Source organism: Limulus polyphemus, unplaced genomic scaffold (genome assembly GCF_000517525.1).
Source record: "Limulus polyphemus unplaced genomic scaffold, Limulus_polyphemus-2.1.2 Scaffold180, whole genome shotgun sequence".
NCBI classification, from domain to species: Eukaryota; Metazoa; Arthropoda; class Merostomata; order Xiphosura; family Limulidae; genus Limulus; species Limulus polyphemus.
Window position 1 is genome coordinate 691,099 of NW_013665790.1, and position 13,484 is coordinate 704,582.

General features: G+C 33.5%; 1 protein-coding gene across 1 annotated transcript in view; it reads right to left on the reverse strand.

Moving 5' to 3' along the window:
• Positions 1-13,484, reverse strand: part of LOC106478108 (AP-3 complex subunit beta-2-like) — a 71,565-nt gene that overhangs the window by 49,800 nt on the left and 8,281 nt on the right. Inside the window, 4 exon segments of the mRNA XM_022381634.1 lie at positions 6,652-6,812; positions 7,130-7,225; positions 7,549-7,623; positions 12,378-12,453. Coding sequence (XP_022237342.1) covers positions 6,652-6,812; positions 7,130-7,225; positions 7,549-7,623; positions 12,378-12,453 — 408 coding nt within the window.

The window sequence follows — 13,484 nt, forward strand, 5'->3', positions numbered from 1 at the left end:
AGAGGGGTCTGATTTTCTATTTGATGGCTCTGTAACCAAACAAAATTATACCTTATCTGAGCAATGACAATATTATAATAAGTAATTTACATTAAATTCTGTACTACTTGGAGGGATGGTAAATAAATTAGAAAAGAGGGGATGCCTATAGAAAAAATGTCACATTTCACACACTGGGGGAAATGCAGGAACTTTTTTAACATTGCCTTATAAAATTAAGAACTTAAAACTTATATACCATTAAAATATGGTTTATTACCTACGATTTTATGATATACTAATTGGTATAACATGAACAAAGAAAAAGTAGTTTAATTAAATTTTGAATGTAACTCACTAAAAACCTAGTGACATGCACAGTAAAGAATGCCTGTGGCAAAAGGGGTAATTACTGCTGAAAAGTCACAAGACATTTTCTTTTTCAAACAGCCAAGGAGACCACATTGTGAAGAGAGTGATGAGGTCTCATAAAAAAAAAAAAAGAAAAGAAATAAACTAGATTAATTTGAAAAACGACTTGTAGCAACCTTATTCAGTTCCAATATTCAAGTCACTTCATTCTCTGGTTAATCGATTGTTGTATTATTTTTTGACAGCTGTGGTGTTTGGTATTTCTTGAAGTTTTGAAGTTTTACTTTATATACCAGGAACTATTTTGTTCATGAAATGCCATGTATGGTACAATTAAATATTAGGGTTTGAAGCTGAATAAAAGTGTTATTAGAATAAAAACATACCATTTACCTCTTTTTCGTTAGTGGATGTCTTTAAAAAAAAAGTTTAGACTTTTAGTGCTGAATTTAGTTGCCATAATGTTAAAATGATGAATAATAAAAAGATGCTATGGAATATTTGCTAATTGCTAATCAAATTCAACACTGATTAGCAGTTTCTACAAATCAAATCTACCAAATTATTTTGTCCCCTGTTATTCTTACTGTGTTTGATTATTCCAACTATTCAAGTAATAGGAATATTGCTATTATGATTTTTCATTATTATTTTGGATTAATTCAGGGTTGTTCATCTTAATCAATTAGTGTCACAACTCACTGAAAATAATCAACTGATCAAAATTATTATTTCCAATTATTCCAAGTCTCATATTAGAATAATAAATTAGTTGAATATAATCAATTAATGAGCCCACTGATTAGTCAATTATGAATTTCCAATTACAAATAATAATCTTTATAGAAAATAATTGAGGAAACTTATTTTCAAAATAAAATGGAATGCAGCACAAAATTGGCAAAAAATGATAATACCATTTCCTCTTCATTTCAAATGAGTGGTATCGGAATACCAGGCAGAATAAAATACTTTTCTCCAATTGGTTGAGAGATCAGAAATTTAAAATCTAGTTATGCTCACTGCACACCTGTGATAATGTAATGTCAATAATTTGCCTCCATTATGTCATTAATGTGTGGAAATGAGCCACATTACACAGCAAAATTTGTCTTTATTCAGAGTTGCTCAAAAGCTACAAAATCAGAAACTGGATTGAAATAACAGCTTCGTTACACTTTTACTGGTCTGTCAGTAAAGAACTGTAAAATATCATACTTCTTCCATATATAATAACTCATATGTTTTACAGCATGCCATGGAATGTGACAGTGACATCAAATTTGAACAATTTGACATTCTATTCAAAATGCAACAGAAGAAAATAAATTAAGTTCAAAAAAGCTTTGGCCAATAGAATCTTCCAACCTGAAATCAACATCATGGAGAACTCATTTAACTTCTTAATTCAAACAGGATTATTGAATTTCTATCACAGCTTCCTGCCATTGAATTTGCCAAAGTAGTTAATTCACTGAACATATTATTAAAACAGCACAACAAAGCATTTCAGAGACCAAGGAGTTAATGAGTTTAAGAGGTTATTGGTACATTAGGACAGTGAGTAATATATAATTTTAAAATATGAAGCATTAACATTTTTCTTCTCTGAAAATCTATCTTAAATACATACATAGTGGATGGCTCTGTGGAGAGGTGAATATCTATCCGAAATACATTTTCAGGTAAAGAAACCATTAACTTTAGACTAGGCTACTCACTTCTCTATAGAACAAATAGCTAGAATTCCACATTGAGATAATGTGGAGACCAGTGTGAAGAAATAAATTTAAAAAAATTAACTCTAAAACTATAGCAACAGAAAGTAGAAACTCACAGAGGATGTCTCCCACTAAGGTTGGAAGACCTAGTGAGAGCAGAACTCACTGAGATACCACATCAATCTAGAACAAAGAATACTCTTTACTTATTTACAAATTATGGTACAGAAAGGTTCCATTAAATAACGTTTTGCTTGTTGCTAAAGTGTCACAAATGTGGGAAGAATGTGAAGTTTGCTCAACAGCCTTACATAGTCCAAGGGTTGGCAAATACAGTTCTTGGTGTTGGGGTGGCCTGTAGTTCTCTTCCAGATTGACGGCACTGCCTTATTTTCGATTAAGAGGTGCATTTACTTGATCTTAACCAGTGGAATTACAATGAACTGATAGAGGAATTTTCCTTATCAACGACCCCAGAAGATTCATACTGAGGAAGCAAGGATTTTTCTCACTCAATTCTAAGAAATTGGGAAGACATAATTCATGTAAGGAAGAGCGCCAAAAAGATGAGCATATTGAACATGAATCATCTCATCTGCATAAGGTCCCTCACTGAGAGACTATGCAATGGATTACCATGAATAAACATAAGTAGCTAGCTAATTGACTGTATTTGTTGCCACTCTCTTTTTTTATTTTATTGGACAAGTATGGTTTGGAAGGTAATATATATATATATATATATATATACAAACACAACATTAAAACAGTCTTGCTGAAAATCTCATATTAACAGCAGGCACTAAGCAGGGGCAAAATAAGCTGAATGCTTTCTGTTATTCCCTACTCGATGCAAGTTTTGGGATAGAGAAGTATTTCCTGTGCAACAGCTCTTGGCATTCAGTGAGGTCCTATGCCTCTTTTTTGATTTTTTATATTAATGAATTTTTTTTTCCTCTTTTGTTGTATAAACAACTCACTTCTTAGTATCTGGGAAGATTTTTTTGTCTCATTACCTACATCACATTGTAGTTTCATCAGCTTATGAGTCTTGTATCCCTCAATTTGCCAATTTTCTATCTTCCTAGAGGCTCTGTAGAGGAGTATTGTTCATAAAATACCAAGAAAAAACAACAACAAACAAAGTATTTCTAGATAAGAATGACCACCTACCTTTTGAATGGCAAAAAACTACAGGAGAGTTGTACAAATGGATCATAATAGTATCCATGTTTATAGTCCACCTATCTAGAGAGACATCCAAAAACAAATGTAGGCCCAAGTGAAGTGGACAAAAAGGGATGCCCAAGGTCATGTGGAAACAAAAAAGCCAACATGACAGCAAAAGATGAAGAAATGGAGGGAGAAGAATAAGAGAAGTTAGTAGATAACTGGATATGTATTTCACTGATATGCCAAAGTTCATTAAAGGAATGCAAACAAGCATATCCAGAGGAAGAAGTAACTCTAGAGAGGCGAGTCACCAAGAGTCAGAACCTCTGGCTTAGGAAGAAAAGGACACACGATCCTGGGAAACCAGAAGTTCCATATCCCAACAATGTTAGAAATACTGAGCCCATCCAGTAAATTAGTTGAGAAAAATACCTCAAATGAATCAAGTACAGAGTGAGAGTCAATATCATCTTAGAGAGCTTGACCAGCCAACAAAAATTAGTAGACTCCTGAAGGCTGCCTCCCAGGAAGGGGCTAAGAAGAGTCAAATGTTTATATAATAGTGGAAATGCTGACCCAACCTCTATGCGTCTCCAAGCCCCATCACAGCTGGCCTGTTAGGAAGAAGAGGCTACAGAACAGGGAGCATCTTCTACCAACACTAATTATAAACTACTGACTAGAAGGAAGGTAGTAGCACCCAATCACCTATGCTAATGGATTAACTGTCACTCTTATAATGCACCCATACCTGTAGGTTCAGGGAATAATTTGAACATAGCTCACCAACTTCAAAATCTAGAGCTCTACCACAGGGCCAACCCTTCCCTTGCATGCACCAGCAGAACCTACAGTAAAAGAAAAATAATTATCACATACCTGAGTTATCAGAACAGCAAAGAACAAAGGAGGTGTTACCTGATCCTTTTCATGGATAGAAGGACCAGAAACAAAGTTTTTTTTCATCTTTTTCTGTACTTCTGTTTCATTTTCATACTGACAAAACAAATATTGCTTATTGGCTTCAGTCAAAACCCTATGATGTGTCCCACGTTTCATTGTTTAATTATGCAAAGAAATTAAATTCATATAAGAAAATGTAATAATTCATATTAGAAGCTTTAACCAAAATTAAGTTAAATTTAAAAGTTAAGATTAGTTAAAAATATCCATTGTTTAACAATGCATTGAAAAATGATACCTCTAAACAGTGTAATGTCAAGAAAAAAGAATGAGTTATTGGCTTACACAATGTACACATGGGAAGTACAGAAACTTTTAGCACTGGAGATGTAATATAGTCTGAATTCCCTTTTTCTTAAATGTGAGCTATAACAGTAAGGGAAAAGTTAAAAAATACCCAGTGTTTGAGGTCACTCTCAAAGGCAGAAAAGGAATATTTCTAACTAGAATATGAAGCTATGGTACTGATACTCAAAGTAGCATCATCCTGAAGACCAACAGTATTATACTTAGGTTCTTAACGAAGGTAAAGCAGTTCCTTACCCAGTAACACACAACAGTAAAATATGTAATATAGGAATAAGAAAGTGAAAGCTATAGCAATAAAGGATAGGTGAAAAAAAATATCTATTGAGTTTAAAGTCAGACAAAAAGGAATACTCATATACACATACTTATAAACTTTCAAACAAAGTTAAAATACATCAGCATAGAAGATAGACCTATTAAAACAATAACAAATAAAAAAGTGGTTTTAGAAATTTGACTTGTATTTTCATACAGTTTTTTTGAATAATTTATGTTTTGAAGGAAGAAAACAACTACGTATGCCATTACTTTTGCAATAACATAATATAAAAATAGTAATTTTATTATTAAAAACGTATGTCTGCAGACTTACAATGCTAGAAACCGGGTTTCGATACCCATGGTGGGCAGAGCACAGATAGCCCATTGTGTAGCTTTGTGCTTAACTTCAAACAAACAAACAATTATTAAAAACTTTTATTTTACACATTTATATGGTTTAAGATAAATAGTCTGCTGGATTCACAAAAAAGAAACATTTCATGAACATAAAATTTTCTTTTTTATGTAAATAATGAATTTTCACTATGAAAAAGAAAAACACAAGAATAAGATTAAACTCATTGTTTTACAGTATACCACAAACACTCAGAAACTGTCAAGCATACTGTTAGTGTGAATGTGCTTTGTAGTCACTATGAGAAAACCTATACACTGCACAGATGAAGTGAAGAAAAAGTGTCATCTGCCACTATTCAGTTCTTCACATTATATAGCTTCACAATAGCAGATATATAATACAATATAATCCAATAACATATGTTGATCAAAGTATAGCTTGAACTGGACCTCCCTTGAATTTATCCTTCAAGATTAAGCAATTTTCAGAATACTAAATTAATTCACTTAGAAATTGTTTAAAACATTAAATGCTAATAAGTGTAGAAATCTGAAATATTCAACATTTATGTTAAAGTAAAGGTTGATAATAAAATCAAATCAGTGTTTCTTAATTAATTTTACAAAAATGATTATTCTCTCTATGTCAAATCTTAATTCATACTGTTAAGTTTATTATATAGTTTGATCAAGATAAGTACTGAAAATAAATAATGGTGTTTATTATTATGGGTTCCACATGCCTACATTTAAGTTGAAGCTAAAATAATACAAAATATTATAGTTCTATGTTATAACAACCAGTTTAATATTTATTAAATGAAAAGTATAGTTAATTATACTGATATACTCAATTTCATAACTTAGCAGCAAATTATATGCCAAACTTATTTGGTAAGTTATGGTCTATAGTTATGAATGAGCAAGCTTTACTTTATGTATGGAAGCTTTTTTTGTCATTGGCCTTAGTTAGAATTAACACCTATGTCACACTCACCTAATGCATGCTCCAATATATATATATATATTTAATGTCTTTATATTTGCATATTCTTAAACATATCTCATGGTGGATCTAATATAGCCTTGTTCACGAGGTAAATTCAAAAACCACAACTGATATCTTCAATGTTAATATTCTGTCTTCATATCTATAACAATTTTGCATATGGCATCTTGGCTTTAGATTAGTTCTTAAACAGATGTGCAAGAACACTGTATAAAGAAGGGTATGCAACTGATTTCTGACAAAGAATTTTATAACATCAACATTTTTTATATATGAATGCTTTTCCTATCTATTTGATAGAAAATAGTCCTAGAATATCTGAACAAAGAAACAAAGTTTCTAAATATTCTACCTCTTTAGTTTTGTTTTATATTAGTACACATGTTCTGTATGTAAAAAGGAAAAAAAGATACAATTTAACCAAGTTAGTTTAGCATCTAACATGCTACTGAAGTATAGTTAAGTTTGAACATTTTTCTCCACTATTTATAAAAAACTTGAGCTTACCTGTACAGTTTTGGTATAGCATGTGCAGCAGTTTTGCGAACATATGGAGACATATCACTTACAGCATCTTTAATAGACAGCATCATAATCGGTACAATCATAAGAACTCTGATACTTGACAATACCCGAAGGGCACTTGCTCGGATCAGCTGGTTAGGATCCTGTGTTTATAAATCCAGTTTAAAAACAGCTAACAGCGTTTAATAAACTAAATATTTTACTTAAAGTTCAAAGTCCATAAATTACATTTTATATCTTGAACTTTAGACCAGATTTTTAGTTTATCACATAGTAAACTGAATAAACCAGCAAATATTTATGCTTACCTATATGGCTTTCACATTTTGAAACTTTGAACATTAAATGAATATCAAAACTGGCTTTAGAGATAACCATATAGGAGAGAAAAAATGCATACGTATTATTATTTACTTTCACTAACTAAATATTTCTTTTTATATATAGATATTTTTCTCACCTTTAATGCTCTTTGAAAAGTACTAATAGAAAGTAGGGCTAGGTCTTGTTGTTCTTCTGCATATCTTACTAGGTACACATAAACCAGCTTTTTCACCTACACAATAAATAAAGTTATTAACACTGGAGAATGCTTCCATCCAAAACCCATACCACTCATTGTGTAAGTAATGTTTAGCACGAAAACACAGACATTACCAAAGTAAATAACTCATACCATTTACATCACTAAATTACTTTATGTATGGTTTTGTCTTGTTTGTATGAACAGCATTTATGTTGTATCAAACTACTCTTCATAAGATACAACTGAAATTTGAAAATAACTTTTCTTCTTTATAATACTTTAATAATAAAAACATGTAGAATATTTTAGTGCATGTTTACAATATATTATTTCCTAAATACTGTTTGTGTTACCTCAATATTCTTGGAGACAACATTTTTGACAACAGCTGGGAATAGTTCTGATGCATCTTTTCCTTTTGCAACCATCTATAAACAAAACATAAAAGTTACTTCCTACACAGTGAGAAATGTGAGAGAAAATAATTACTGTGTTATACAATCAAAATAAATTAATCTATTATTGACTTGATAATAAAATGTACTAATATTTTTCTATTACAAGTAACAAAATTTCATGACATATGGAACATTTAGGCATAGATAATAGGTAACTAAGTATCGGTGTGCATATTAAGTTTAAAATTTATATCCAATAACTTAAATTTAGTAAAATTAAGCTAAACATTAGAAACTCATTTACACATACAATATTCATAATTTTAATAAAATAGTCACCTGCATCACCTCAGTAGATTAGCCACGTACATCATTATGGCAGATTAGCTTAGTACCTCATTTTGCTGTGCTACCCACATACCTATCTCTCTAGTAATCTAACTCCTCCTCAGATTAAGAAACTAACTTTCCTTACATTTGTCACATACTATTCAGAAATTATAGGTTCCTGTTACACTTTAATAGTGTAATCCTACACATTACATTTATAAACTGGGAACCTTCTATTTTAGTAAACTGGCTAAATATCTAAAAGTTTTCCATAACTTCAAAGCTTATGAGAAAATTAGTACCCAGATATAGAAAAATATGGTAATCTTCAATGACTGTTAACAATGTTATGAAAAAAATATATTCTTCTTATAAACTTTAAAGTACATAACATAGTCTTCAATCTTTCTGAAGATGTTTGAGAAGTTACATTTTCTTTAACTGAAAAAGTATTTTAGATAGATACTTACCTGTTACCTCAAGCACCACCAAGAAGATTTTTGCACACACCACAAGTCTTAAGCTCCCACCTTTACACATGCTAACATGTATAGTTCCAGCCTATGATGTATACATCAATAGACTATAGCCCTCCACCAATAGGAGGGCAAAAATCCTTAATGCACGGTAATCCCTATGGAAACTGGCATTTGAAAAAGGCTCATTCTTGATGAGGCAAATAAAATGCACCAAAAATAGGAAAGGTGTGAGGCTGTGAAGAAAGGTATCTATCTGAAATACATTTTCAGGTACAAAAATTTTAACTTCAGAAACTCTACTTACCTCTTTGCACAATGAACAGCTAAAATTCCACATTGACAATGGTGAATGTGCCAGTGCAGATAAAGAAATTATAAGGATGAGCTCTTTTCTGAAAACATATCTTCAGAAAGACAAAGCCCATGGAACTTATCACCCATTAGGGGAGGCTAGGCTATGTAAGGCGTCATTTGGTAAGAGACTGTAGCCATTTCAAGAAGAGATGGTACAGCAAAAGATATTGTCAAAATAATTTCTTAATTGACACTAAAGTATCACTATGGTGAGCAGAAAATGATTTTTCAACTGGCCATTATCTTGCTGGCAGTCAGCTAAGCATGAGTGTGTATGTGGTGTGGCAATAAGTCAGACTGTTTTTTACTGGAGAAATATGCAAGATATTTAACACAATAATGAGGTGCAAAAAGAAATGTCCCAGACCTATTACTTGATGAAAACATAAAATTCATCCACCTTAACTGATTAGCAAGAATAGCTTGGTTCATAGCATAGTGGGGTGGCCTGTACTATACTCACACAAAAACCACAGGATTGGAAGAAAAGAGTGGAAAGGCAGTGAAGACAGGACTCGCATAGCAGGAACAAATCCACCAAAAACACCAGAGGATGGAGATACAAGTTTTTTGGAAGGGTCCAAGCATAGGTGTCCAAGGCTAGTTAAATCACCAACTGAACATGGTGGTCATGAGCCCAAAAGAAAAAGTCTAGAGCCAGGAAAACAAAGGTCATGGGAACAAGTATCTCCCTGTTGAGGGTTGGAAGAAATGACAGAAGAGGTATCTGAATGAATGATAAGAAGAAAAGTCAGATGAGACAAAAAGATGATGGCAAGCTTGGAGAGCAGCCATCATCTCAAGGATGTGGAAATAGAGAAACTTTCATCTGGAAACCACAAGCTAAAAATGGAGCAGGAGTCCAGAACTGCACCCCACTCAAACCGAGCAATTTGTGAAAAGGTGTATGTGGAGTATTGTTGTTGTCAAGCACAAAGAAACATAATGTTCCACCTGTTCTGCACTTACCACAGATATGGAAACCCACATATGTAAGTGAAAGGAACACAAAGACATATTGTTGAGCCCTGGAGGACTCCAAACAAATGCAAGTCTGGGAAAAGTAGGGGAAGATGGATGAGAGATCAAGTGAGTCACCACAATAGTGAGAAGGGAAGAAAAGATAGTGGATCTATGGATATACCTGCATTGACATACCAGAAAGCACTAGAGAGGACATGTACAGATACATCCAAGAGGATCAGGGAATGCAAAAGAGAGAGAAAGCTTACCTAACTGACAAATCCTCTCATGCAGGAAATGAAGGAGGCATGAGAGCCTCAGAATCAAAAGTTCCATGTCTCAAGGAGTAAGCTGAGCCTGCCCTGCATGCAGTGTGAGAAAGTGAGACACAGGACAGGAGTCTAAACTGAATTCACAAACTAAACTGGCCACCCTAAATGAGATGACTCTTACTAAAGAGGAAGCCCCACTGGAAGGAGCAAGTAAAAGTCAAACATCAATAGAAAAGTGGTAAAATAGGCCTCAGGAATGTAACTTCAGAATAAAAGCCCACCAGACCAAATGAGAAAAAAAAGATGAAGGCCATGGTGAAATTGAAGGGAAAAACTAAGAACTGAATGTTTGACCACTATCATAACTCAAAGGAATAAAAAAACATCCAGACAAATTAGGATGTGAAGAAAGACCACAAATCACGCCATTCACCACCAAAGAGAATATTCACCGTAGAGTGAGAAAACCATTAATTAGTAAACGAGGAAAGACCAAAGTTAGTTTAAGCGGGATAGACTGATAACTAGCCATAAATCTTTATGTCTGTATGGGGAAGACAAAAAGGTGGGAGTAAAACTCCAGAGGAGCATTTGAAACAAGTAAGATGGAGAGTAAAAGGACAAAAGAAAAAACCTGTGAAAGTACCTGAGTAACTCAATAAGGTGTACAAAGTGGGAGAGTAGAACTCCCACTGGACCAAAACCAAGGGGTGGCTCCAGAAACAATTGCCTCCAAGACCCACAACAACCAGCCTGCAAAGAGGAAGGGTCTTAAACAGTAACAGGAGGAAAAGGAAGAGAAGAAGGGTGACCCCATGAGGTCACATATGATGAGAAATCCAGTGGGGCTCCCAGGTCTCACAGACAAGAAACCAAAGTAAGCAAAGAAGACAGCTGATGAGCTGCATCATCTCAAAATGTCAAAGTATAAGAAATATTCACCAAAAAACATCATAAAGAAAGGATGCAAAACAGAGGTCCTGGAGAGAAGATTGACAGAGGCAAATGGCAGAAAGTAAGGCAAATTCAAGCACATGAACAAAGCACATTCCAGAAACAAAGAAACCATGTTAATTATGATAAAATGGAAGAAAATAGAGTGAAAAGTGAAAAACAGATATATGCAGGTTGCACCAGTAGAGCTGACAGGATTTTGATGTAAAGCAAGCTTCTAAAAGAAGGTGAAGCATGGTGAGTAGTAAAAAATCTGATGAAGTAAGAAATAAAGATGAGTAGATGGAGAGAGAAAGAGAAATAAAAATAGGAAATCCCCATATGAAAAAAAATGACTGAAGACTCATGCAACAGTGGAGCCTGAGATTCATCAAAAAAATAATTGAGGAAAGATAAAACAAAATACACATACCTGTGGAATCTAAGCATGAAAGATGAAAGTGAGACTACCTGATCCTCATCATGAAGACAAAACTAGAAGTAAAAGTAGGCATGAAAACAACAATTGTGAAACATGTCACAAAATGGAGCAGGCTCAACCAAAGTAACAAAAGCAGGAATTCAAAAACCCTCGATCTGAAATCAGAATCAAACCAACCACATGATGCACAGTGATGGTAACATTACTGGTCAATCAGAGTGACTCCAGTCATCATTCATACCTCCTAAGAAAAAAAAAAAAAGCATCTGAAGACAAACAAAGCACAGAAAATAATAAGCCTTTGTTCAAATGCTATTGTTCATGGGAATTACTGTGCATGGAGTATGTGTTGCCCTCCTATTGGTGAAGTGCTATAGTCTAATGATTATATCAGAGGCTGGTACAAAACACATTAACACACGTAGGTGTGTGAACTTTGTTCTAGGCTTGTGACATGCTCAAAAATCTTCATTGCTGTATACAAGGTAATAGCTTTTCATTTCTCAACACTTATGTATAAATTGTCTGAAAGGCAAATGTTGTACCAGTTTTTATGTTACTGTTCAACACATCAAATACATACTAGCTTCATGATATTAGTAATGATGACTTATTATATAATGTATGAAAAAAAAATTGTACCTATAACTTGTGTATGTATTGTATGTTAGTACTTAGCCTTCCATCTATGTATCTACATAACTTCTTTATCTATGAATGTAACTAAAATAGCTACAGAAATGAATGAGGTGTCATTATAAAAATAATTTTTCCTATTGTTTCCCCCTACTGTTGTAGTACATATCATTCTAAACTGATTTGTTACAGGCTTAGCCCTCCCAACCATACAACAGGTGTAATTTTCTACTACATGGACGGAGAAAATTCAAGCCATTTAAACCAAAACCTATCATACTGTACACAGTACAAAGTGTTAACAATAACCAAAAACACTAATAAAACTTAGTTGACTACAACTGCTATTTCTGGTATAGTTACTTTTATACTCACTCCAATAATTCTTTTCATAGCCTCCAGTTTCAATCCATCTTTATTACTGTCCAGCATATTTTTGAGGTCCTCGTGCCTAAACATAAATGATTTTTTTTTTTTATGAAGATAAAATAAATGTACAATGAATTGTATGAAAAAAACAATATGCAAATGAATACAGCAGTGGTAGAAAGAGCCCCCAACCCATACCTACAAAACAAAATTCATCATCAAAATCATTCAAGTACTACAGTGGAAGATCTTTAACATTAATGCCACCATTATCTTGTAAGTACAGCTTCTAAAATTTAAATCTATTACACTCACATTGCAGATTCCTCTACCCACTTTGATCATCTACATTTTTGGGTGTTTCTGGCTTTGAGAAGAATTTTGCTGCTTTCGAGGAGTATATAATAAGGGACTGGATAAAGAATGCTGTGTTTACAAATATAATAGGCCTAATACTAATGTCTTATGACAAGTATAATTAATTATAATCATGCTTTGCCAGCTTCGTGAGGATATTCACAAATCTGTTGTTACAAATGGCTTATATAAATAGTTTTCCAATCACCATTGTGCTTTTTGTGTCCCAGCTGGCCTGATGAGCTCTGAATTGAGCAAAACTCATCATTGGCAATGAATTTGATAAACATGGTATGATTACTAAACATTATTCTAGATAAGGAATGTGGTGTTAAAAATATAAAAGTCCTAAGACTAATATCTTATGACAAGTATGATTAACTATTAAATAAAGTTTGAAGATGATTTGAATGGGTAGTGAAAGAAGATTTATTAGAAATGTACAATGTTTTGGCAAGCTTATTTCATCATGCAGGAGTTGGTAAAGGAAAAAAGAAACTAGGTGAAAGGTGTGTCCAAAATCCACTCAGAGACTGTGATGTATCTAGATAGGATGAGGTTATCCATACTAAACTCCAGAAACATCCCTGCCCTACTTCTCAGCATAGAGGGACTTGTGTTTTAGCACCTGCTTTCAGGCCCCAATCGGTGAGGATTCTCCAGGGTCCACCACCCCAGTGACTGGGAGCTGGTAAGTGGCAAAGGTCTCCTATGCTCCAAGGGAATTCATGTAGGGGAGACTCAGAGAATGTTTGT